Source organism: Ovis canadensis, chromosome 25 (genome assembly GCF_042477335.2).
Source record: "Ovis canadensis isolate MfBH-ARS-UI-01 breed Bighorn chromosome 25, ARS-UI_OviCan_v2, whole genome shotgun sequence".
Lineage (NCBI taxonomy): Eukaryota > Metazoa > Chordata > Mammalia > Artiodactyla > Bovidae > Ovis > Ovis canadensis.
The window spans coordinates 42766787-42793897 of NC_091269.1; the positions used below are offsets into that span (position 1 = coordinate 42766787).

The 27111-nt window shown below is 35.9% G+C and overlaps 1 protein-coding gene and 1 pseudogene across 5 annotated transcripts in view; one reads left to right on the forward strand and one right to left on the reverse strand.

The window, feature by feature from the left end:
* DDX50 (DExD-box helicase 50) overlaps nucleotides 1–27111 on the forward strand; it is a 33070-nt gene that overhangs the window by 2943 nt on the left and 3016 nt on the right. For 3 of the 5 annotated variants that reach the window (XM_069571900.1, XM_069571897.1, XM_069571901.1), the window contains exons 2-14: nucleotides 1223–1519; nucleotides 3838–3913; nucleotides 4280–4458; nucleotides 6859–6976; nucleotides 7094–7279; nucleotides 7721–7866; nucleotides 12693–12842; nucleotides 19964–20125; nucleotides 21345–21464; nucleotides 22209–22282; nucleotides 22505–22664; nucleotides 25586–25720; nucleotides 26778–26822. In XM_069571900.1, coding sequence (XP_069428001.1) covers nucleotides 1331–1519; nucleotides 3838–3913; nucleotides 4280–4458; nucleotides 6859–6976; nucleotides 7094–7279; nucleotides 7721–7866; nucleotides 12693–12842; nucleotides 19964–20125; nucleotides 21345–21464; nucleotides 22209–22282; nucleotides 22505–22664; nucleotides 25586–25720; nucleotides 26778–26822 — 1740 coding nt within the window. In that variant the 5' untranslated portion in view covers nucleotides 1223–1330. Of the gene's footprint in view, nucleotides 1–765; nucleotides 878–1222; nucleotides 1520–3837; nucleotides 3914–4279; nucleotides 4459–6858; nucleotides 6977–7093; nucleotides 7280–7720; nucleotides 7867–12692; nucleotides 12843–19963; nucleotides 20126–21344; nucleotides 21465–22208; nucleotides 22283–22504; nucleotides 22665–25585; nucleotides 25721–26777; nucleotides 26823–27111 lie in introns of all 5 variants that reach the window. The other 2 variants (XM_069571898.1, XM_069571899.1) reach the window with 1 other exon arrangement.
* On the reverse strand, nucleotides 17531–19069 carry LOC138430450 (RNA N(6)-adenosine-methyltransferase METTL16 pseudogene; annotated as a pseudogene).

A 27111-nucleotide genomic window follows, 5' to 3' on the forward strand; every position in this document is an offset into this window, starting at 1 on the left:
ATAAACTGTGTAAATCATGGTGAAATATTTTGGTGGTGGTAGTTTTAACAAGACTAGTCATTACTGTGTAATTTATTTTGAACGTTTGACCAAGTAATTTTGAAGTGCTAAATTTCCAAAACATTTCTTGCTGTCTGCCAATATTAAAACACTGGCCACTAGCTTGGCATTTCAAAACTAAAGTTGCAGAAAGCCACCTCCTTTCCCCCTTTTTAAGTGCTGTTAACCAATTTTTTTTTTCTTTCTGTTATTCAAATTTTAAAAACTTAAATTTCTGGGATTACTAATACAGTTGTCCTTCCATAGGAGTATTAACAATCATGGTTTTATATAAATTACATACTTTGGTTTCTGTTTATCAGAGTTCAGAGAGGAAGCATGATGTGAAGAGAGCATGCGCTTTCAAGTCAAATAGCACTTTCACTTGCAGGAAATCCCATATGTGGGTTTTGGCAAGTTACTTATATCTGAGAACTTGTTTGGCAAAGCTAATACAGGTTCCCTATCCCTTATCCAAAATCCTTGAGGCTAGTTTTGGAATTCAGAACTCTGGGGATTTTTAAAGGGTAGCATCTCGGTAGAGTTTGGGGCCCCCAACCTATAATCAAATGCTTTAATGTTAAATATGAATATTCATACTGAATGGAATAAATAAAGATTATAAATAGTTTTATGTTTTCTGAAGTCAAATTTTGGCACAAAATGATTTGAGGACAGGTAAGGTTTTGTCTCCAAATAAGTTACAAAAAAACTTTCGGTTTTCAGAGCATTATGGATATCGGAATTTCGGATAAGGGATTATGGACCTGTACTTCCCTTATAGGGTTGTTATGAAGATTTAAACAAGATAAGCTGAAAACATTTTACACAGTGCTGGGTAGGTACTCAATAAATCTTAATTTCTTTCTTGAAGATATTAGAAATTTTTGCTTTTTGATTTATAGTCGAGTTCTCATTCTTTTACTGAAAAGGAACTAATTCAGTTTCCCTTAAATGTTATAATGGGATTAGAGAGGGACTAGAGGCCAAGTCTTAAGAGTGCAAGAGTTGGGATGAGAAAGAAAACAATGGATAGCAACTAGTCTAGAATTCTACCAGCTAACTTTTTAAGATTGTGATAAATTGAGCTTTGCTGGTTGGGGGGAGTCCTACTCTAACTTGTCTAGAATCTTAAAAGCAGACCTCGTGACCCTCCTGTCACTGCTTCTTTGTCTTTCCACAGAGTGATAGAAGGAAGTCAAGGCACCATAATGACTCAGATGAGAAATCAGAAACAAGAGAAAATGGTGTTACAGATGACTTGGATGCTCCCAAACCCAAAAAAGCTAAAATGAAAGAGAAGCTAAATGGTGACACCGAGGAAGGATGTGATAGACTTTCAGATGAATTTTCTAAATCTCATAAGCCAAGAAGAAAAGATCTATCAAATGGAGATATTGATGAACATGAAAAAAGATCAAAGCGAGTGTCATCTTTAAATAGTTCTACTCATAAATCAAGTGATAATAAACTAGAAGAGGTATGGATTTTTTTTTGTTTTGCATTTGACATTATTCTTGAAATAGAATTTGATTTTTGTAGACTAATTAGAATTGATTCTATAATATTTCCTGCTTAATGTCCAATACTCTCAGTTGGACTGGGGGATCTATAGTGCTGAAACCTGAGCCTTTTTTTCTTTGTCCCTTGTTTTTTTCATTATATTGCCTTTTTCTTGGTGCAGAGGTTGGTGGAGAGGGAGTGGTGGTCAAATTTAAACCTTTCCTGTACATTGGGTTCCTAAACAGATTTTCCAAATTCCTAATTTATGGTCACCTACTTGTATTCTTGTGGTTACTTCAGTCCTTGCCAGTACTCATTAAGTAAATTCTGACTTTTCTGAAAACAGGGTACATAAAGTCTTCTTAATGTTGTATATTTTGCCTTATTATTATTGTACTTCTGTAACAACAGCAACTTTAAATGATTTTTAGGTCTTATTGTAATTCAGTCTTAAAGCTGTTTGCTTTTTTTAAGCAGAAATGACACATATACAAATGATCTGAAGATCTCTGTTCTCCTGGGTATTAATTTTTGGGGGAGGTATAGAAAACATGCTTAGTGTAGAATCTTCATTTCTAGGTCACTGCTTTTATCAGTATCTGTTAGTGTAGGTATTTTCTTGCACTGAATTTATTCAATTTGTTTTTGTGTCTTCCTCTAGCAGAGTTCATAGGTTTATTTAGGTGTTATAAATTGTCAGTAAATTACTCAGACCTTCAGAAAGAAACAACTTTGAGATTCTTAATAACTTGGTGTTTACTATTCTTTATATTTAAAAAATCTGATAGTTGCTCTTAATTTAGATACGTTTGAACTGAATGTGCTATCTTTGGGAAGCTTTGAGAGAAGATGTTGAATCCTTGCTTTACAGTGTGGTGCAGTTTGTGAGTTTGCTATCTGTCAGGAAGCACATCTGTTAGAAAGTTGATCTAAAGAAGGCCCTGCAAATCTGAGTTGCTCAGTAGTGGAATGTACATCTTGCTGTGTTGGGATTTTTGCCTGCTATTCTGGTCTGTATTGTAATAAGCTTTACTGTTTATTATTTTGTTTAGATTATGTTAGAGTTCAGGAATTCTACTTTTAGGAGTTTTCTTCCTAAAGACATAATCATGAGGTGTGCAGAGTTGTATGAATCAGTATCTTATCACAGTGATGCTGATAACAGCAAAAAATTTAAACATCTTAAATGTCTGATAGTAGACAAATTGGTTTAATAAAATGTTGCTATATTCATGCAATAGAATGCATTGATTCTAAAGAGCATAGGTATGTTAAAAAGATATTCAGTCTATCTTATTAAATGCAAAAAAAGCAGATTACAAAATAGTATATACAGTATGATTTTATTTAATTTAAAAATGTATATATGCATAGAGTGAGGATTGGACAAGTATGTGTTTCAAATGTGGTTTTAACTGACCGGATTGTAGATAACTTTAAAATGTTTTTCTATTAATATATGGTTTCTAAAATTTCTGCAATGAAACTGTATTACATTTGTAATAAAATTTTTTCTTTTAATCTTAAAAAAATAACAGCATTTAGGTTTGCTTAAATGGATTACATTTGCTTTTGATATTATGTCCTTTATCTGGTTCTTGGTTTGAAAATTGCTATTGTGTATGATTTTATAATTATTTTCTTTAAACAACCAATAATAAAGTTTATAGATATATTGTCTTTGTTCTATATATGCATTGACTAATATACAAAGTTTTCAATAGATGTTAAATTATAATATATGTATGTATAACCTGATATATATGTTAGAGAAATTTTCAAGCTTACAGGAACTTTTCCTTGTATGAGTGAACTAAAATATGCTTTTTAGATTCACAGAACAACTTACTTAACTTTTAGAAACAATTTACGTTCCTCATTGCTTAGTTTCTTTTGAGGCTGGTTTATAGTCTGGTGTTAATCTTGTAATTAATACTGTCTATATCTGTGAATATGGAGTTATTGAATAACTCTTCTGTAATATCTTAGTCAAGTGGAATTATATTTTGATTTATGTAGTAAATGTATGTCTAAAGGAAGTTTTATGTGTGAGTTAATCGTTTTTAAATGCTTTATGGGAAAATGTATTAAATAAGCTTGATGTTTAAAGGGATACTTTTGAGATTAAAAGAATTTCCCATTAATTTATCTTATAAGTTACACAGTTTTTGCAGGTACTAACGAAAAATTGATTTGCTAGCTCCTTTAGTAAAACTAAAAGCAGTAAATGCATAAAAGATTCTAAATACCTAGTTGGATATGAACTATATTAGAACTTTGATTTCGTTTTGACAGACCCTAACACGTGAACAGAAAGAAGGAGCCTTCTCCAATTTCCCTATTTCTGAAGAGACTATAAAGCTTCTGAAAGGTACAATGAATTTTAATGCATATGCAATTGAAAATCTAAAACCAGATTTCAGAAAACTCTTGTACCTTTTCTGACCCAGAGGAAAATGTACAAAACATAGAGAAATAGCTTTTATAATGGCAATTATTTCTACATCATTTTTTCGGTATTCTGATCAGTTTTTAACTTTAAAGAATTAAATGTATTTGTTAAAAGTTGAGACCAATTTTTAAATAATTCCTCTTTGGGGTAGGAATAGATATAGATGTTGCTAGGTGATATATCTTTAGGCACATGTTGATGAATCAGAAATGTTAATTTCAAATAAATGTGTTTTTTCCTAATGCCAGTCTTAAGTAAATATTTCCATGAAATCTCGTTTTACAGGTCGAGGGGTAACATATCTCTTTCCTATTCAAGTTAAGACTTTCGGTCCTGTATATGAAGGAAAAGATTTAATTGCTCAAGCGCGGACAGGAACAGGAAAGACATTCTCTTTTGCCATCCCCTTGATTGAAAGACTCCAAAGAAATCAAGAGACAATTAAAAAAAGCCGCTCACCAAAGGTAACCATTATAGGGAGTAAAAGGTTTAAACATTACTCTAACGGAAGGCAAAGGAAAGAAGATACCGGTCTTGGAAATTTCTTGGTGGCCCAGTGGTTAGGACTTGGCGCTTCTACTGCCATGACCCTTGCTCAGTCCCTGGTCCGGGAACTAAGATCCTGCAAACTGCATGGCATGGCCCCAAAAAAGAGAAAGAAAGGAAGAGTGTGCTGGTCTTAAGTTCAAGTGCCCCAAAGATAGAAAAGTTACTCCTGGGGCATAAAGTAAAAATTTGGGGCCTAAAGCAAAAGTTTTATTTTTAAGATAAATCTCAAGTGAAGCTAAAGTGAGTTATTGCGTATGAATGTAATGTCTATGGATCCATAGATATCTTTGATAACTATATGTTATAAAGCCTGCATATCTAATGTCTTCTTTTTTTCAGTCCTAACCTTTGCTCTTTTTCTTTTTTTTCTAACCTTTGCTTTTAAACAGTGATTTTGCTAGAGGTATTGATTTATTTGGTCATTCAGTAAATAATATTTATTTTATTGATTGACTTTAAGAGTATATAGATATGACACTGAAGATCTGTGTTAATAATATGAGCAGTAAGGAACAGAGAGGACCTAGTGAAATTTTGTCCTAAACTTTGACCTTTTTAGAACCTGTGTTCACTTTCAGGTTCATAAAAGTGCAGAAGGAAAAAACAGCATTGGGACTTCCCTGGCCATCAAGTGGCTGAGACTCCAGGCTTCCACTGCAGGGGGCACAGGTTCAGTCCCTGGTAGCTGGGCATCCCCAAATAGTGTGAAAGTAAATTCACATATATGACTATAGTTAAATAATAATGGTCTTGGAACAGGACAGATCTTTTTTAGAGAGTTCTGTTTCTTAGGTGAAATCAGGAAGATTGAAAGTAATAGCAATAGGATACAATCCCAACACTATCTTTAAAACTTTCATGCTAGAAGGATATTACTGGAGATTCCAGCTCTGTCACTTCTAGCTATTTGATCTTGGGCAAGACTCAACTTCTCTAAGACTCATCTTCCTCATTTGCAAAATTGGGAAGATAATACCACATCATAGGTTTTTTTTTGTGTGAGGATTAAATTAAATCGTGTAAAACACTATTGTTTGCATAATTATAATTGACCCTGTACATAGAAATGTTATGGCTACCTTTTGTTAAATCTGCAGTTTCAAAATATAAAAAAAAGGAAATGAAGTGTAAATCAATTTCTGTATAACCTGTTTGAAGCATGAGTTTTATTTGCTTAATGAAACAAGTAGGTCTCTTGGAATCCTGTGTAGAAGAAGCTCCTCTCATTAAACACCAAACAGTGAAGACCATTCTCCCATGTGTGTGTGCTAAGTCACTTCAGTTGTGTCTAACTCTTTGAGATCCTATGGACTATAGCCCACTAGGTTCATCTATCCAAGGATTCGCCAGGCAAGAATACTGGAGTGGGCTGCCCTGTCTTTCTCCAGGGGATCTTACCTACCCAGGGATCACACTCACATCTCTGTACAACTCCCGCATTGGCAGGCGGGCTCTTTACTGCTAGCGCCACCTGGGAAGCCCTGGGTTCTCTGGTTTCAGCTACAAATTCAATTTTATATGCTAATTGCAATTTAAATAAATTGAACTATTTCTTTTTAAAAAATGGCACATGTTGGACATTCATTCATTCATTCAACAAATATTTTTTGAGTATCTGTTTGGTGCCAGGCACTGTTTGAAATCCAGGAAATATAGTAGCTCATACTGACATAAATCCCTGCGTTCATGGGGCTTACATTTTATTTTATTTTTTTATTTTTTAAATTTTAAAATCTTTAATTCTTACATGTGTTCCCAAACATGAACCCCCCTCCCACCTCCCTCCCCATAACATCTCTCTGGGTCATCCCCATGCACCAGCCCCAAGCATGCTGTATCCTGCGTCAGACATAGACTGGGCAAGATAGACAGCAAATATGTAGAATATAAATATTTTATACAGTAAAAGTGTTAAGAAGAAACAGTTAATCAGGGTTGGGAGGATATGAAAAGAAGGTTAGGAATCCTTTTGAGAAAGTGACTTTTGAAAAGAGATCTGAAGGAAGTAATGGTGGTTTTCAGTCCCTAAGTCATGTCCAACTCTTGTGACCCCATAGTTTATAGCCTGCCAGGCTCCTCTATCCATGGAATTTTCCAGGCAAGAATACTAGAGTGGGTTGCCATTTCCTTCTCCAGAAGGAAATAAAGGGGGATATAATAAACATAAGCCGTCCTTGTTATTGTTTGTGCTCTGTCTTTAAATACTATGACGTTAATGATGAGATTTCTAGTTTTAAATGCATCTTTAAAAAATCTCAGTTTGAATTTAGAAGTCTATAGAAATTTATTTTTTTGTTTTTTAAACCTTTTGCAAGGTACTTGTTTTGGCTCCAACAAGGGAACTGGCAAACCAAGTAGCCAAAGACTTCAAAGATATAACTAGGAAACTCAGCGTGGCATGTTTTTATGGTGGAACATCATATCAAAGCCAAAGTGAGTAACTGTATTTGATGGTAGTACAAAGATCTATTTGCTACTGAAATCTAAAAGTATGATGTGAAAATCTATATTTGAATTTTATGTATTACTGATATTTCTCTCCTCTCACAGTTAATCATATTCGAAATGGTATTGACATCTTGGTTGGGACCCCTGGTCGTATCAAAGACCATTTGCAGAGCGGCCGGTTAGATCTTTCTAAACTGCGCCACGTTGTGCTTGATGAAGTGGATCAAATGTTAGATTTAGGATTTGCTGAACAAGTTGAAGACATTCTCCATGAGTCCTACAAAACTGGTATATACTAATTCAAAATAAGCACATTTAGCAATTATTCTCTTACCTAAAAGCTTATGAATTGTTTATTTTATAATTTTTAATATTAATGCATGTCCCCAGGGTTACAAGAATGTTTAGTAGTATACATTAACCATTTTCTTCACTCTCCATGTTTTCTTACGTGTATTATTTTATAGAAGTAGTTTTACTAGCTTATTTTACTGATTTCGTTGCTCATTGTTCTGTCTTAAATTTGTATCTTCCTCTTTGGTTCAGTTTTCTTCATATTTTCCCTCAGTTTTGAAAGTTGAAAGTTTTAATAACTGTTGTAGAGTTCAAAATTCACCCCAAGTTTTGAATTTTTCATAATTTCTTTGAAATTTGGGGGCATTTTTAAGAGCTGACTATTTTGTGGGATATTAAGAAATAAAGCATTTGAATTCTTTTTGTTTATTTAAGATTCTGAAGACAATCCTCAGACTTTACTTTTTTCTGCAACTTGCCCACAGTGGGTATACAAAGTTGCAAAAAAATACATGAAATCCAGATATGAACAGGTTGACCTTGTTGGGAAAATGACTCAAAAGGCTGCAACTACTGTGGAAGTAAGTAGCTTTCCGTTGTGATAGATTTTAGCTTTTAGTTGGTGTTTTGAAATTTGTTGAAGCTAAATGTATGTTTTGGGTACCAATTCAGGACAAATCTTTTGTTTTTGGTCCTTAGTCAGTAAGATGCCTAGGTATTTCTATAGTCTAAGACTGAGGAGCAGAGTAAAATAGGGGAAAAAATTTGTGAACAGGCAAGTCCTAACAGGAGAGAGATACAAATATCCATAGAGACAGATTTAAAGTATGTAGAATGTGAGAAGTGAGGTGATTGATCACAGTTTGCTGGTGTTGGGATAATATATTAAAGCTTGGGTGGAATAAAGATCCTCATTTCATACCCTGTACCAACAGTATTCACCAATATTTTAAAAAATTAAGCCATAAAATAATTTATAGCAGTTTGTAGATCATTATTTGATTTCAGGGAGGGAAGACTCTTCTAGACATAAAGATAGAAGACACCATAAAGAAAAGCTTTATAATGTTGACTCTATGAAAATGTAAACTTGTAGTATATTTTTTAAGAGAATTAAGGGAAGATTTGCATTACTTTTGACATGTGTCACGTATGTCACCTTCACGTTTGATAGATGTACGTATATGTGTGCGTAGATGAAGACAGTCTAGAGGAACAAGAGTGTGATCTATAAACACAACATAATGGCTAAAAAGAATTTGAGTAATAAAAACCAGATTACAAAATTCTAAGTACAGAATTGTACTATTTTAAAAGATACACAAGTAATCCTAAATAGATTCTTTAGATATTTATAGGTGGATAGGTGGGAAGGATAAGCATCAAACTAATACTAATGATTACTTCTGGGAAGGAAGAGCTCTTTAAAAACAAAAAAACTCAGAAAGTTACCGTCACAGTAGAAAAAACCAATTTTTTTTTTTTTGAAAAAACCAGTTTTTAAAAGTATCTTTAATAGCTAGTGTTCACATTATCCTGTTTGTCCTTTTTTTGGTAAGTAGTTCGTTTGACTATGTATTCACATAAGATCCTTATATTGCTACTGGTTTATACGTGTTTTAATTTTTTTTTTATTGTGTTGAATGTTTATTCACCATATCTTTTTCTTTTTTAAAATTAAAATATAGTTGATGTGTAATATTATGTTTCAGGTGTATTAAATAGTGATCTGATATTTGCATATGTTATGACATGGTCACCACAATAAATCTGATAACCATCTGTTCCCATACTAAGTTGTTGCAATATTTTTGACCATATTCCTTATGCTGTATATTGCATCCCTGTGGCGTATTTATTTTATAATTAGAAGTTTTTAGCTATCAATCCCTGTCACCTGTTTCAGGCCCCTCCCCCTCACTTTGGCACTTCAAAACAGTGCCACTGTTTAGTATTTTGTGTCTATGTTTCTGTTTTCATTTTTTTGTTTTTTAGGATTCCGCATATAAGTGAGATCATACAGTATTTGTCTTTTCTGTCTGACATTTTCTAGATTCATCCACGTAGTTGGAAAAGGCAAGGTTTCATTTTCTTATTTATCATTGAGTAATATTCCATCACAGATATCTTCTTTATGCATTCATCTATTAAATCTTTTAAATACAGATTCCTCTGTCCTTTCAAGATTCCTGTGTCCCATCTTTTCTTTGCAGTTTTTAATTGGATAAAAGATTGTCTTTCAAGTTTCCCATAGTTTCAGCTTTGTTGATTTGCAACTCTGGTGTTAGTTAACATGTTCCTCTGCTTTAATTTTCCTATGAGTTGATGGTTAGATTGTCAGGCTTGATCAGATTCAGGATCTTTTTATTTTTATTTGTTAGGTTGGTGCAGACGTAATTACGGTTTTGGACTGTGAATTTTAAATCAATACAACTAGGTTCAAACATATCTTTATTAATCAAAATAAGAACCATTACAGTCAACACATTTTTGCCAACAAGAAATAAGTTTGCTTATTCTTATAGCATAAAAATCCATGCTTTGGAATTCAACGAACTCTTGGAAAGCATTTTCTTCTTCCTGCTGATTGTGGAAGCGTTTTGCCTACAAAAAAGTTGTCAAGATGCTTGAAGAAGTGGTAGTCGATGGCAAGAGGTCAGGTGACTGTGGCAGATGAGGCAAAACTTCATAGTTCAACTTCTGAAGTGTTGCTAGTGCAGTGTGCAGTCAGGTGTTGTCATGGAGAAGAACTGGACCGTTCTTTTGCCCAGTGGTGGCAGGCATTGCAGTTTTCAGTGCTTCTCATCAATTTGTTGAGCATTACTTCTCTGATGTAATGATTTCGCCAGGATTCAGAAAGCTATAGTGGATAAACTGGGCAGCAGACCACCAAACAATGACCGTGATCTTTTGGTGCAAGTTCGGCTTTGGGAAGTGCCTTGGAGCTTCTTCTCAGTCCAACTACCAAGCTGATCATCACTGGTTATATAAAATCCACTTTTCATTGCATGTCATAATCCGATTGAGAAATGGTTCACTGTTTGTTCCATAGAATAAGGGAAGACAGAGCTTCAAAATGATGATTTTTAAAAAATTTTTGGTCAGCTCATGAGGCATCCCTTATTAAGCTTTTTCACCTTTCCAGTTTGTTTCAAATGCCGAACAGCTATAGAATGGTCAACTGTTGAGTTCTTCTGCAGCCTGTTGTGCAGTTTTGAGAGGATCAGGTTTGATAATCCTCTCAATTGGTTGTTGCCAACTTCCGATGGCCAGCCTCTATGCTCCTCATCTTCAGGGCTCTTGTCACCTTTTCAGAACTACTTGAACCACTACTACACTGTATGTTCATTAGCAGTTCCTGGGCCAAATGTGTTGTTGATGTTGTGAGTTGTCTCTGCTGTTCTATGACCCATTCTGAACTCAAATAAGAAAATTGCTCGAATTTGCTTTTTTGTGTAACATCATTTCCATAGTCTAAAATAAGTATAAAGTAAGTAATAAGTTATTAGCAAAAAAACCCCATAAAGCGAGAAATGCACAGTAAAATTATGTATAAGATAACCTCATTTAGAATGTAGTCCAATATCAAATGGCAAATTTCAACAGTGCGAAAACCATTATTACTTTTGCACCAACCTGATATTTAAAAAATTTATTCATAGCTGTGCTGGGTCATCGTTGCTGCATGGGTTTTTCTCTAGTTGCAGCAAGTAGGGGCTTCTCTCTAGCTGTGGTATGCGGCTCCTCATTGTGATGGCTTCTCTTGTTGCAGAACTCTGGCTCTGGGGCATGCAAGGTTCCAGTCGTGGTATGTGAGCTCTGTAGTTAGTGGCTCTGGGGCTCTGGAGCGCAAGCTCGATAGTTGTGGTGCACTCGATGTGGGATCTTCCTGGATCAGGGATTGAACCCCGGTGTCCTGCATTGGTAGGCATACTTTTTTTTTACTGCTGAGCCACCAGGGAAGCCCTGCTTTTTTGTTTTCATTTTTGAGAGGTGGAGAGGAAGAAGCAAGACTTTGATTTACCTGGTACAGATGATTCTTAATTTTCTTCTTTGTGCTTGTCTGTTTTCTATGTATTCAATAATTAATTGTTTTAAACAATTTTATTGAGATATAGTATGTTTAAATGTATAGATTTAAAATGTTACAGTAGATTTTTCCTCAACATTTTATCATGAAGATTTTCAAACACTGAAAGCTGAGAGAATTTTATAGTGAACACCCATGAACCCATCAGCTAGATTCTGCCAATAATATTTTGCTGTATTTGCTTATTGCCTGTCTACTCATCCCTTATATCTATCTGATTTTTTAATTTACTTCAAATTACAGAAATTGTATACTTCCCTGTAAGTTGTTTTTGTTTTTTGGCTATACTGTGCCACTTGTAATATCTTAGTTGAGGGATTGAACCCTTGCCCTCAGCAGTGAAAGCTTGGAGTTCTAACTGCTGGACTGACATTGAATTCCCTCCCCATAAGTATTTTAGTGTGCATATCTTTAGCTAGATTTCAATATTTACATGTAATTTTTTAAATTGAGGTAAAATTTGCATAGCTAAAATTAAACACTTTGAAGTGTGCAGTTCAGAGTCATTTAGTGCATTCATGGTATTATACAACCATTGCTTCTATTTACTTCCAAAACACTTCATTACCTGAAAAGGAAATCCTGTAGCTGTTAAGCAGTCACTGTCCATTCCCACCTTATCCTAGCCCCAGGCAGTCACCAATCTTCTTTCTGTCTCTATGGATTTGCCTCTTGTGGATATTTCATATAAATGTAATTACAACATGTGGTTTTTTTGTGTTGGACTTCTTTGACTTAGCATAATGTTTTTGAGGTTCATCCACCTAGTATTTATAGTTTTTAAGATAAGATTTACATACAACAAAATGCAAGATTTTAAGTGTACTTTTGCTTCATTTTGGTAGATTCATGCATGTGTGCAACCCAGACCCGTATCAAAACAATATTACACATCATCACAGAAAGTTCCCTCTGCCTCTGCCCATTCCCCTTTCAGAGGCAAACTACTGTTGTGTTATTTCCATCGTATATTAGTTTTGCCTGTTCTAAAACTTCATATAAATGGAATCGTGTTGTGTGTACTCTTTTTCTGTAAGACTTCATTCACCTAGGATATGTTTTGAGATTCGTTTATATTGTTGTATAGATCAGTAGTTGATTCCTTTTAACTGCTGGATAGTATTCCACTGTATAAGTGTACTACAATTTGCCTGTCGTTTCACTTGTTGATGGCTATTTTAAAGTGGCATCAGGGAGTATCATTGTCTTATTGTGTTCCAGGAAGACCAATTCTTGAACAAATAGAAATAAGTGTAGAAAAGAAATCTTTTCAATAATTTAAATGAAGCAGATATTTGACATTTTCTTTCCTCAAAGCATTTGGCCATCCAGTGCCACTGGTCTCAGAGGCCAGCAGTTATTGGAGATGTCCTTCAAGTCTACAGTGGGTCTGAAGGGAGGGCTATTATCTTCTGTGAGACCAAAAAGAATGTAACTGAAATGGCCATGAATCCACACATAAAACAGGTAAGTCTTTTTTCGTGCTTTCTTTAATGGAGATTATAGATTATGAATCACTGAGTAAAAAAGTCATGTCCTTTGTAGTCTAGGTTTGATTGTCATTCTTAGAGTTGGGTCTAATTCAGAAGGATGTTAGATCTGTCATGATCTGTTAAGTCAGGATAGAATTCTGTCCATTTTTTAAAAAAATACATGATTTCTAAGTCGTCTTGCAACTCTTTATTTATTTGGCTATGCTGGCTCTTAGTTGCGGCATGTGAGATCTTTAGTTGCAGCATATGGGATCTACTTCCCTGCCCAGAGATCGAACACACCCCTCTGCATTGCGCATGTGGAGTCTTAGCTGCTTGACCACCAGGAAAATCCTGAATTCTATCCATTTTCGTCAGAAGTTTTCTTAAGACTTTGCAAATGTGATCTTGAAAACACAAGAGTGAAACAAGATGAGTTTCTATGAATAAGAGTGGGTAATGTTGTAGAGTTGTGCATAAGTTGAAATGCAAATATTTACTGAGTGAATGGGTCAGAACACTAAATCCTTATGTCTTTTTAAAATTTTTATAACAGAAAATTTCAAACTTATATAAGACATATACAGAAGTTGACAGTGTAATGAGCCCCTGTGTATTCATTTTTCAGCTGCAACAATTATTTTATCCAAATGCCCCCTCACTTCTTGTGCCTGAATTATTCTGATGCAAATGCTAGATAACATGTTATTATACCCAGAAATATTTGGGTATGTATTTCTAAAATAAAAGGGTTATTTTTTTAAACTCAATACTGTTCAGTTCAGTTCAGTCGCTCAGTTGTGTCTGACTCTTTGCGACCCCATGAATTGCAGCACGCCAGGCCTCCCTGTCCATCACCAACTCCCGGAGTTCACTCAGACTCACGTCCATTGAGTCAGTGATGCCATCCAGCCATCTCATCTTTGGTCGTCCCCTTCTTCTCCTGCCCCCAATCCCTCCCAGCATCAGAGTCTTTTCCAGTGAGTCAACTCTTCGCATGAGGTGGCCAAAGTACTGGAGTTTCAGCTTTAACATCATTCCTTCCAAAGAAATCCCAGGGTTGATCTCCTTCAGGATGGACTGGTTGGATCTCCTTGCAGTCCAAGGGACTCTCAAGAGTCTTCTCCAACACCATATTTCAGAAGCATCAATTCTTCGGTGCTCAGCCTTCTTCACAGTCCAACTCTCACATCCATATATGACCACAGGAAAAACCATAGCCTTGACTAGACGGACCTTAGTCAGCAAAGTAATGTCTCTGCTTTTGAATATACTATCTAGGTTGGTCATAACCTTTCTTCCAAGGAGTAAGCGTCTTTGAATTTCATGGCTGCAATCACCATCTGCAGTGATTCTGGAGCCCCCAAAAATAAAGTCTGACACTTTCAACTGTTTCCCCATCTATTTCCCATGAAGTGATGGGACTGGATGCCATGATCTTCGTTTTCTGAATGTTGAGCTTTAAGCCAACTTTTTCGCTCTCCTGTTTCACTTTCATCAAGAGGCTTTTTAGTTCCTCTTCACTTTCGGCCATAAGGTTGGTGTCATCTGCATATCTGAGGTTATTGATATTTCTCCTGGCAATCTTGATTCCAGCTTGTGTTTCTTCCAATCTCAAAAACGACAGAATGATATCTGTTCGTTTCCAAGGCACAGTACTGTTAATGACATCTAAAAAATTAATAGTAATTAATATCTTCAAATATCAGTCTTCAAATTCTCAATCGCCTCATGCATACATGCTTTGTTTTTTCTTTTATGGCTTGTTTTTTTTTTTAATCTGAATCCAAATAAGTGATTTCATAAAATCTCTTCAATACATGGATTCCTCTATTTCTTCTTACAGCTTTTAAAATTATTTAAGAAACCAGGTTTTCATGAGTGATACCATTTGACAGAAAACAGTATGCTGCTGTTTTCTGTATTTCCTGTAAATTTAGATTGGTTTGTTTGTGCAAATTTATTTCATAGATGATATACTTCTATCAGGAGATATGTAATATCTGGTTCTTTTTCCTTTTTTATGATTTTAACATCTATTGATAGCAACACCATTGGCCTTTGTGTCAACGTCTCTTCAGCCATTTTTGCTGTCACTTAGTATCTAGAAGATTCCCAAGGAAGGGCTCATGATTCACTTTTCACTCTCATGCATTGGGGAAGGAAATGGCAACCCACTCCATTGTTCTTGCCTGGAGGATCCCAGGGACAGAGGAGCCTGGTGGGCTGCCGTCTCTTGACACACAGAGTCGGACACGACTGAAGCGACTTAGTAGTGGTAGTATTGATGATAGCTTGTTTGTAACTTTAAAATCATTTTGGATGGATTTAAAATTCTTGGTTTACCTTTTCCTTCAGTATCTTAAATATGTTTTCCATTGGAATAAAGCATACTATAAAAAGTGTGATGCCAGTCTGATTTTTTCCTGTTATAAGTGATTGATTTAGTTTTTTTGCCTGAATACAAGTTTTTTTTCCTTTTTCTTTAAAAATCAGTAGTTACGCTAGAATATATTTCGCTGTTGTTCACTTTTTATGAGTGCACAGTGCATACAATTTGTAGTTTCAAATATATGTATTTTTAAATGTCAACAAAATTTATTGAATTCTAATTTTTCTGGTATTTGGTTTGTCTGATTGCTTTGGTTTTTTTCTTCAAGGACTCCTGTTATACATATGTTGGCTCTTTTTTCGTCTCTCCTTTATCACTTGATAACAAATTTTTTTAATCTTTATTTAAATTTTCAAACTTTTCAAAATTAAGGCATCATTAGTTGTGTTCAGTCAGTCTTGTATTCCTTCTGGTGTAGTCTTCATTTGTGAAAAGTCTTTGCCTTTTATTTCTACTTCTTTGAGTCATTTCATCCCATATTTTACTTTTTCTCATTCTGATTTTTCTTGTTCTCTCATATATAAATATTTAAAAATTTTTGTTTAGCTCATTCAGAAATATAATATATACTCTTTATCTGTTTTTCAGGCATGCCTTTCTAGAGCTCTTTCATTGTTTTGGTGAATATTTTTATTTGTCCCCTTACAGTTACTTTCTATAGAATTTAACCATAACCTGTTTTGTTGCTCATTTTTAGATGGGATTAATCTTTTCAAACTTTTGATGGGGAGCTATGGGTCAGAATAGTTTTCTCACTTCACAGGTCTAGAGCTGCCTCTTTTATTTTTGATAGTATTTAAGAATACAGGCTACAAAAGTATATCTCCATAAAGCTGTTTTAAAAAAGTCTCCCACTTTCTGAGCTCTGGTTGATTTTCCCTTCACTTTGATCTGAGTCATTTTTTTCCTTTGCTTCTGGGATCCCTGTCATCCTCAGTTTGAATTTTAGGTCTAATAATTTCTTAGTGCAGGGCTTTGTCCCTGCAAAGAAGCATTGGTTTGTTAGTTTGAGAGTTCATTTGGGCCCAGACTGTTTCAGGCTTTTTCAGCAATATTTCTTGAATTCTAATTTTTTTGGTATTTGGTTTCACACTTTACCTCTGGCTCCTCACGATCACCCTTAAATGTGTAAGAATTCTACCAGTTTCAACTGACTTTCTCAAATTATGCTTTCCCCGTTATGCTTTCTAGGGAGTATCTATCTGTTCTTAGGGCTAGCAAACCCCTCCCCTGCCACAGTAGGTTTTTGTCTCTACCTGCTTATGTTTGGAAACCATGAAAATACCTTGTCACTAAATTTTGTCATAGATGTTTGTGGAAAAGTATATTTGCTTTTTCTTTTTTTTTTTTTGCTTTTGACTTAAAAAAAAAAAAGTATCTTTTCTTGAATCAGTTCTCCTAACTTGGGTTCCATGATATCACACAGGTTTTCTTCCTTCTTCCCTGGCTAATCTTTCCCAACTTCGTTGAAGTCTTTTTATATTTTTACTTGCACTTTAAATACTGGCTTTCCTCACAGTTCTACTTCTGTAATTGTTCTCATTTATTAACATGTTCTTTCTGTGTATAGTGATTAGTTGCACTTTGGAGTCAGAACATGATATAAATTTCAGTTGTGTTGTTTCCTGGCTCTGTAACCTGGGGCAAATCACTTCATATTTCACTGCCCGTGTTCCCATTTTAAAAATTGGTATTAATTTTTTTTTATACTTTTGAGATAAAATAAGGTGTTTATTACAATGCTTTTCTTATAACAAGCAGTCAATAGGTATAGAAATACAGACGTATAGGTGTGGAATTCCCTGGTGGTCTAGTGGTTAGGACTAAGTATTGTTATGTGTATAGATAAATATAACTAATCACTCCTGTAGTGAAGTAGTGAAAGTCACTCAGTCATGTCTGACTCTTGTGACCCTATGGACTGTAGCCCACAAGGTTCCTCTGTCTATGGGATTCCCCAGGCAAGAATACTGGAGTGGGTTGCCATTTCCTTCTCCAAAGGTGATCAGCTTAAGTCAGGTTTAAATCCCTTAAGAGTTTACCAATGGCATTTTGTTGATGCTGATCACCACAGTTCTTTCTGTGAACTACCATACTACAATGCCCTGTAATTTTTTTTTTTTTTAAAGGAGGCGGGTGTTTAAAAATGGACTCATTTGTTGGTTTTTGAAGACAATTCCACATAATGTTACTAGTGAGCTAATGATGGAATTCAGCTTGCCGCTTCCCTAGGCCACTCTTCAAAGCAAGCTGCTTTATATAACTTTCCCAATTGTGCTAGAATTTTGGAGTTAACTTGCAACAAGCCTGAAAATTTGGTTAGGTATATAAGTACAAAGCTGGTTCATCAAATCCCTGTTCTGGCCCTCAACCCAGTGCATTTCAACTAAGGCGTCATCTACCTCCTTCTTCACGTTTATCAGACACTTGAATAAGTAACGTCCAGCCACTCCTTGGAGATGGTTCCCTTTTTCAGACACTGGGCTGCTGAAGGGCTCAGGAGCCTTGTGGTCCTTGGCTCCATTACTAGAGCCTTTACAACCTTCCAGAACCTCCATGTCCCCCTTTTCCTCACTCCTTTCATCCTCCGTGGGTTCTAGGTTTTCCTCCTGGGAAAGCGAGTCCTGGCTGGGGCTGTGGCTCCTCACAGTGGGAGACTCGCCTTCCAGTGGAGCAGAGCCCCCCAGGGCACTCTCCTGGGGGCCCTGGGCAACATCCTGGCTACTGCCAGACTCTTTGGGGGAAGACTTTTTCTCTTCCAAGGCTTCGATCATGTTCTTGGGAGCTAGGGGCTCTTCTCTCAGTTGTCTCACTCGGTCTCTTTTCTTGCTCCTTAAGTGAATCCAGGAGTTTTCTATGGCCGTTAGGAAAAGGCTGATTTCCTCCTTTCCACAGGGAACTCGTTTATGCTGGACCTTTAGGTCAGTGAGGAGTTTTTCAGTCCATGCTGTCAAAACCACGATGCCTTCCACTGTCTCAGGGCCCAGAGATGACGCTTGGAGGGCTAGTTCTTCCATCACAGACCCCAGGACTTACAAACGTAATGGGCTTCCTTGGCTTCTCTAGTTTTCTTCACTTGCTGGGTGGTGATGGTACTGTTACGTCATCATAAAAACTCCAAGCCAAAGCCCATCTCATTGTCCGACCCTGGCAGAGTTCAGTGTAGGTGACTCTAGGAACCCCTTGTATGTGAAGTTCTTCCTTCAGAGAAGCCAGGCTGCGTTTCTTTCCCAGCATACAGCTATACCATCTTAATCTTTTTTCAAGCTGTAAACTGTCATGGATGATCCTTTTAACAAACTAATTCACCTCCTTCTGCCATGATCCCTGTGATTCCTCCTGTATTTACAGAACTGGGTGGGGGTCTTAGAGGATTTCGAGAATTTACTCCCTTGGCTTCCAGCTGATTGGCAAAAAAGGGAGGGTTGCACATGCAAAAGTCATAAATTATCTCAGATTCTTCTTTAAGAGCATCTATCAGGAGTGTCTTCTGTGGTACTTTAACCACTTTTATAAGATCAGATTGTCGTATGTGTATATGCTATTTGTTTACAAACTTCTTTGTTTTTTTACAAACTTCTTTTTATAATACAGTTTTGCAGTATTAAATATTAAAATGTTAAATGTTTAAAAATTAACATGTTTTAAAATGTTTAATATTAAAATATTAAAATGCTAAACGTTTATAATTTTTGACCTAGAAATTCAACTTCTAGATATGTAATCTACTGAAATATACATATACTGAGGGATCTGGAGATACAGTACAAGCTTATTCACTATAGCCTTGTTTCTAAAGGTGAAACTTTGGATCCTACCCAAATGTTCATTAGTAGGGTACTGCTAAAATGGACGACTCTGGGAATTTCCTGGCAGTCCAGTGGTTAGGACTCAGAGCTTTCACTGCTGAGGCTGGGCTGAGTCCCTGGTGGGGAAACTGAGACTGCACGTGTCACAGCCAGAAAGAAGCGGTACGGTAGCCCTATTAAGAAGTCCTATGCAGTTTTAAAAAATTGAGTAGATGCGTATCTGTGGCTGAGATACGACAAATTTAGAAGGTAGCTTGTAAAACCATACATATATAGTATAATCTCTTCTTCTAAAAAAAGTACTTATTTGGCTGCACTAGGTCTTTGTTGCAGCATGTGGGATCTTTAGTGTGGCTTGTGAACTCTTAGTTGTAGCATGTGGGATCTAGTTCCCTGAGGAATCAAACCTAGGCCGCATACACTGAGAGTGCAGAGTCTTAGCCGCTGGACCAGCAAGGAAGTCCCAGTATAATCCCATCTTTATAAATTCGTAAAATTATATGCTAGGATTTGTGAGGTATGTGTGTTTAAAAAATGGTGTGTGGAGGAATATTTACTGAACTGTTAGCAGTTACTTATTAGGAGACTGATATTAAGGAAAGCTTTTGCATTTTATGCTAAACGTTTTTGTGCATTGTTTGATTTTTAAAAACAATAAGCATGTATTTTTATAATTACCAGATTTAGAAACAACAACAAAAAGAGGAAGGACTTCCCTGGTGGTCCAGTGGTTAAGATTCCACACTTGCACTCCAGGGGTGCAGGTTCAGTCCCTGGTGGAGAACTAAGATCCCACATGCTGCACGGTGTGGCCAAATAAATAAAAACAGCAACAAAAGAGCACAGACTTTATAGTATTTGGATGCTGTCACTGCTAACTATGTGCTATACACTTTTCCTTTTTTTTTCAAATAGAATGCCCAGTGTTTACATGGGGACATCGCTCAGTCACAAAGAGAGATTACACTGAAAGGCTTCAGAGAGGGTAGTTTTAAAGTTTTGGTGGCAACCAATGTGGCTGCCCGTGGTTTGGACATTCCTGAGGTTGACCTGGTGATTCAGAGTTCTCCTCCACAGGTAGGAAATGAGTTTTTTTCCCCACCAATTTTATTGAAAAATAATTCACATACATCACTGTATAAGTTTAAGCCATAATAGCACTATGCTTTGCTTTGTATATGTTGTGAATTGATGCCCACAATAGGTTCAACTACCACCCATCTTCTCATATAGGTATAAAAGAAGAAAGGAATTATCTTTTAATTGAAAGTTTATATCTTTTGACCACCTCCCTTCATTTCTCCTCCCCCAACCCTCTGTTTCTATGAGTTTAGTTTTTTTATTAGTTGTTGTTGTTTTTTTTTAGATTCCATATGTACGTGAGATCATGCAGTATTTGTCTTTCTCTAACTTATTTCACTTAGCATATTGCCTTTAAGGTTCATCCATGTTGTCACAAATGGTAGGATTTCCTGTTTTTATGGCTGAATAATATTCCATATAAGCCTTTTTATTTGTTCGTCTCTTGATGGACACAGGGTGGTTCTGTGTCTTGACTATTGTAAATAATGCTGCTGTGAACATAGGGTGTGGATATCTTTTTGAATTAGTGTTTTCATATCCTTTGGATATACTCCTGGAAATGTAATACTGGATCATGTGGTCATTCTATTTTTAACTTTTGAGGATCCTCCATCCTGTTTTCCAGCAGTGCATAAAGTTATCTTTTCTCCACTTCTGCACCAGCATTAACAAATGTTAATCTGTTCTCTTTTGTCTTTTTGGTGATGGCCATTCTAATAGGTGTAAGTTGATATTTCGTTGCATTTTTACTTTACAAGGAAATGAGATTTGATTTGGAGAAAATGAGAGTAGCTATATAAATTGCCTTTTATTTAAAAGACTTTGCTTAGATTAAAAAAATATATATTATCTGTTCTTGCTCTTAGCCAGTTTTTGTTAGTGTAATGTTAAATCGATCAGAATCTGGTACCTTTGCAAATGATTAACTTCTTTATTTACATATGAAGTATGGAATCATGCAAGAGAAGTATAAAAAGTTGCCATATAAAGAACCTTCGGATAGGCTGGATAAAAAGGTTTTAAATCTCGACCCTTTTACTGCAGAATTCAAGCATAGACATTCTCTGGGATATTGAAAAGAGCAACAGGATTGAAATAAAAATGTTATTATTGATATTAGTAGTTTTGTTGCTTCTAGTATTACTATTTGGTTGCTGGAATGACTGTTTAATTTGCCACATTTTTTAAGAAGAGTTACCTCTTTTATTTTTAGGATGTTGAGTCCTATATTCATCGCTCTGGACGCACAGGTCGAGCTGGCCGGACAGGGATCTGCATATGTTTTTATCAGCCGAGAGAAAGAGGTCAATTACGATATGTGGAACAAAAAGCAGTAAGTAGAGTTAAATTATTTCAGGCTTATTATCTAAATGGTGCCTTAGAAAAGAGATCAGAGATCTTTTTATGTTTGTTCTCACAAATAGATTTTATGACTTCTCATTTAAGCTGCATTTGGAAGTGAAGCATGTGGAGAGCTAATTTATATTAGCTGCAAGACTTTGTTTTAATACAGCTTTTATTATGAAGACAGAAGAGCTGACTTTCTCCCTTTTCCCTTGAATTTCTCCCTTGAGTAAAATCAGAAGTGCATTGTGATTTCAGTACCTCTTAGTCTGATATTGTAAATAGATGATTGTGACATTTTCTTGGTGTAATAGTCAAGATTATATTGAGAAATGTTGCAATAGCCAGTTTCTACAAGAAATTACATATTTTTTGTGGTCTTGAGTTTTTGTAGTATTTTTCCCATTTTTATGATGTGTATTTTCATATGTTATTTCACATACTTTGTATGATGAAGATAATAAGAAAAAATTTATTGTAAACAGCATCTTTTTAAAAAAAATCAGCTGTTTTGTAATTGTAATTCCATGATTTGTAACTATGAGACAATTGAAAAAAAATTTTTTTTTTCCTTTTTCTAGAATTTGTTGTTGATGATTTATTAGGAAATCTTGATCTGCTAGGGCTTGGAAATCTTTTAAGTCCAAGAAATGGAAATTCAACAATCTAGATTAATTTAGGAATTAACTGTAAAGACTTCCATTTTTCTTTAATGTAATTCTTTCATTTTCAGGGAATTACTTTTAAACGTGTAGGTGTTCCTTCTACAATGGATTTAGTTAAATCTAAAAGCATGGATGCCATCAGGTATGCTTTCTGACCTTGCTGAATGATTTTTTCTTTTGTATTAGGCTATACATCTTTAAGCTCTCCTAGTTGACATATCAGAAAATTTAATCACCAGTTTTATCAACAGACATTTAATTATATTAAAATACGAAAACATTGCTCTCTTTTCCCATACCTTCTTTTATCTTTAATCTTTCCCATTTGTCTTGACCAAGAAAATTTACTGTTTTTAAACTGCAGGTCTTTGGCTTCTGTTTCTTATGCTGCTGTTGATTTTTTCCGACCATCAGCTCAGAGACTGATAGAAGAGAAAGGGGCAGTGGATGCACTGGCCGCAGCATTAGCCCACATTTCTGGCGCATCGAGTTTTGAACCACGATCTTTGATCACCTCCGATAAGGTAGAAATCTGTGAGAAAATTGTATGTGGTTGAGAAAGATTAAAATTGAACCATAGATATCTATCAGGAGAGAAATATAGGACATCTTTACTTTGCACAGTACTGTGCTAACTGAAACTTGTATACCAGAACCTGTTCCTCGTTTTTTTTTTTTTTTTTGTCATGGAGCCATGCAAATCAAGAAATAGACTCTGCAGCTAGCATCAGTTCCGTTCAGTTCAGTCGCTCAGTCGTGTCCGACTCTTTGTGACCGCATGAATCACAGCATGCCAGGCCTCCCTGTCCATCACCCACTCCCAGAGTTCACTCAAACTCATGTCCGTCGAGTCAGTGATGCCATCCAGCCATCTCATCTTCTGTCATCCTCTTCTCCTTCTGCCCCCAATCCCTCCCAGCATCAGGGTCTTTTCCAGTGAGTCAGCTCTTTGCATGAGGTGGCCAAAGTTTTGGAGTTTCAGCTTTAGCATCAGTCCTTCCAATGAACACCCAGGACTGATCTCCTCTAGGATGGACTGGTTGGATCTCCTTGCAGTCCAAGGGACTCTGAAGAGTCTTCTCCAACACCACAGTTAAGAAGCATCAATTCTTCGGCTTTCTTCACAGTCCAACTCTCACATCCATACATGACCACTGGAAAAACCATAGCCTTGACTAGACAGACCTTTGTTGCCAAAGTAATGTCTCTGCTTTTCAATATACTATCTAGGTTGGTCATAACTTTCCTTTCAAGGAGTAAGCGTCTTTTAATTTCATGGCTGCAGTTACCATCTGCAGTGATTTTGGAGCCCTCAAAGTCAGCCACTATTTCCACTGTTTCCCCATCTATTTGCCATGAAGTGATGGGACCAGATGCCATGATCTTCATTTTCTGAATGTTGAGCTTTAAGCCAACTTTTTCACTCTCGTCTTTCACTTTCATCAAGAGGCTTTTTAGTTCTTCATCACTTTCTGCCATAAGGGTGGTGTCATCTGCATATCTGAGGTTATTGATACTTCTCCCGGCAGTCTTGATTCCGGCTTGTGCTTCTTCCAGCCCAGCGTTTCTCCCATGCAAAGTAAGGATTGCCTGTATATGTGGAGAGTATGTGTATGTGTATAAAACACCATCTGACCTGTCCCCCTGCCAGGTCAGTATCAGATGTCAGACCATACCAGAGCCATGTATTCCCATTATAAAAAGTATACTTTACCCTGTAATTAGTAAGAAATCCATGGGGTGTTATTTTAGCACTGGGCAAACACTTTATCCCTAATAACCCACCAGATACTTCTCAAGAAAACTTAAACCACAATTCTTAAGGAAACATTAAGGTACACTTTTAAAGTCATCAAATTTATTGGCATAAAACTGTTCATAATATTTCATCATTACCATTGTAATATCTTCTTTTAATTTAAAAAATGTTTTTAATTGAAGGATAATTGCTTTATAGTATTTGTTTCATGTCTGCCATATATCAACATAAGGTAGACTTTTAAACCTAAGAAGTATCTAAGAGGTCATCTAATCCCAACCCTTATCTAATAAAAGAATCCCTCTTTGGCAGATGGGTCATCTAGCCTCTGCTTAAGTATCTTAGCAACAGGGTGTTAGTGGTTTTATATTTCTTTTATGGGTTAAAATCAAATCCAGAGTCTTTACAAGGAACGTGCTGCAGGGTGTTCCCTTGCTACCTCTTTGGCCTCATCTCCTATCACTCTCCCCTTGCTTGTTTCAACTATTATAACCTACTTGCTGATACTCAAACATAAAGTTAATCCTACACAAGGCCTTTGTGCTTATTTGTATTATTATGAATGTTCTTTTACTAATCTTGGCTCCCTCCTTCACTTCATTCAGCTTTCTGTCAGGTGTCACTGTATCAGAGGTCTTTCCCTATCACCCTGTCTAAGGTAGCTTATACCTGCCTTTTCTCTCTATTTTCATTTTCTTCCCCTGCTTTATTTTTTTTTCATGATTATTAGTATCTGACATTGTATGTATTTACTTATTTGTTTACTGTCACGCTTGGACAGAGGAGCCTGGTGGGCTACAGAGTAGCAAAATAGTTGGACACAATTTAGCAACTAAACAGCAACAATTCCATCATCATTCACTGCCCCCACCCTAACCCCTTGCTACATGTACACTACAAGGTAACTCTGTGAGACAAAGGACTATTTCCTGCTGAATCTCTAGCACCTAGGACAGTCTCTGGCACATATGTAGGGGGCACTTAACCATTTGTTACATCAGTGCCTCCCTATATCTTCTTCATGTTGACCGTTTTGTTGTCCAGTGAACTTTTACAGAGCAAGTCATTTTTGCTCAAGTGTAGTCCTTCAAAAGTTTAAAGAAGTTTATGTCCTCTTGTTTTTCCACTCAAAGCTAACCTTGAGTCCTTCAGCATTTCCTTAATTCTTCACTACTTTATCTTATCCCTGATGGTGTAGTTTGTTTAATTTCCTCTTGAAGCATTATGTTTAGAATTAAGTGTAGTCTTTACATCAATGTATAGAAGAATGGTACTTTCAATGATCTATTAGCATTAGTCTTATATTAATATAGTTTAAAATAAGCTATTTTTTAGTGGTCATGTTATACTGGTCCTGTTGGCTTATAAGAAGTGCACGCATGCATGCTCAGTTGCTTCAATTGTGTCCAACTCTGCAACCCATTGGACTGTAGCCCTCCAGGGTCCTCTGTCCATGGGATTCTCCAGGCAAGAATATTGGAGAGGGTTGCCCTTCCCTCTTCCAGAGGATCTTCCCGACCCAGGGATTGAACCCTTGTCTTTTGCATCTCCTGTGTTGGTAGGCGGGTTGTTTACCACTGGTGCCACCTGGGACGCCATAAATCAAAAAAGGCTGTTAAGTTAGAATGTTATTGTCCTATTGCTGCTGCTTTTCTCTCAAACATAATGTGACTTTTATTCCTTAAGGGGTTTGTGACCATGACTCTGGAAAGCCCAGAAGAAATACAGGATGTCAGCTGTGCTTGGAAAGAACTTAACAGAAAGCTGAGTAGTAATGCTGTGTCTCAAATTACCAGAATGTGCCTCCTGAAGGGAAATATGGTACGCTTTTCTAGACAACTGCCGTATATGTTTATAAAGACTAGTAGGTTTTGTTCATTGTTTTTTTGAAGTCTAATGGGATGAATAATACTATTTTATCCATGTGTTAGTGTGTTTCCAGTTGGAAACTTGGGGAGTTATGTAAGTAACCCATTCCTCTAGAAAGCTGTAAGTCATTCTCCTTAATTTGTAATATTCAAGTTATCTAAGTTTTTGCCTTTGAATGCATGTGTGGTTGTGTGTATTTTTTACAATTGAGCAACATAATTGCAACAGCTAAATAGTTCTTTTTTTTAAAGAGAATACACAATATTGGTTTCTAAGTGGCCTGCTATTGGTTGTTAATGAGGATAACTGAATTAGGTATTTTCATACAGTTATGAAATAGCGAAGTTAAAGCCATCTGTAATCTTAGTGACTGATTTCTTCTAATGGTTTTGTGAAAAGACATTATATTTATTCGTCTCACCTGACTATATAAATTCATGCTAATCTAGAGTTTATTAACTTGTTTATTGAAAAGTTGTCTTTCTCAAAGTTTAATATTACCTTCAAAAAAGATCTGTGACAAGTAAGACAACTGTGTACATTGAGAAAAAATGTGGAGGGGAAGGGAAAATATACCTAGATCCTTAGGCCAAACCATTTGCTATACTTGGATATTAATTAACTTTCAGTGTACTAGCAGCCAAGATCAAAGAGGAAACATCTTAGGTTATCTCTTGGCAGAGAGATAAATTTTTAAAGGAATTTATTAGATGGGTCATTGTAAAAAGGACATGGAACATAATAGTGTCTAGAAAAACTTTTCTAGGGAATACTCTAGATGCTCATTAGTAGTCAGTTCTTATTAGATACTGGTTTACTTTTAGATTTAGGAAGTACAATTAGCAGCCATTCTGTGTCATGCATTATTATGTATTAGCTGGTTTAATTCTGTAAGCAGTCATGGGACCCACTTAATCTTTTCTTTTTTTAGTTTATATAAAGTTATAAGAAGGTGTTTTAAAAAATCAACTCGTGCATCTAAATAAAAATATTTTCATTTTGCTTTTAGGGTGTTTGCTTTGATGTTCCCACAACTGAATCAGAAAGGTTACAGGTATATAAAAATTTTTATCTGTTAAATAGTTGAATATGTTTCTTTAAAGGATAGAGATTAAAAAAACATATTTATAATATCTTTATCATGTGTAAGTCAATTAAAAGTTCCTTAATAAACTAATAAATTATAAATATCCAGTTTGTCAAATGTGAAAAAATAGAATTGCATACGAAATCCTCATGTACTCATCACCCAGCTTCAGCAATTATCAGCTCGTGGTCAGTTGTGTTTCATGTCCGCTTCCATCCACTTACACTGTATTCTTTGTCTTTTTTTTTTTTTAATT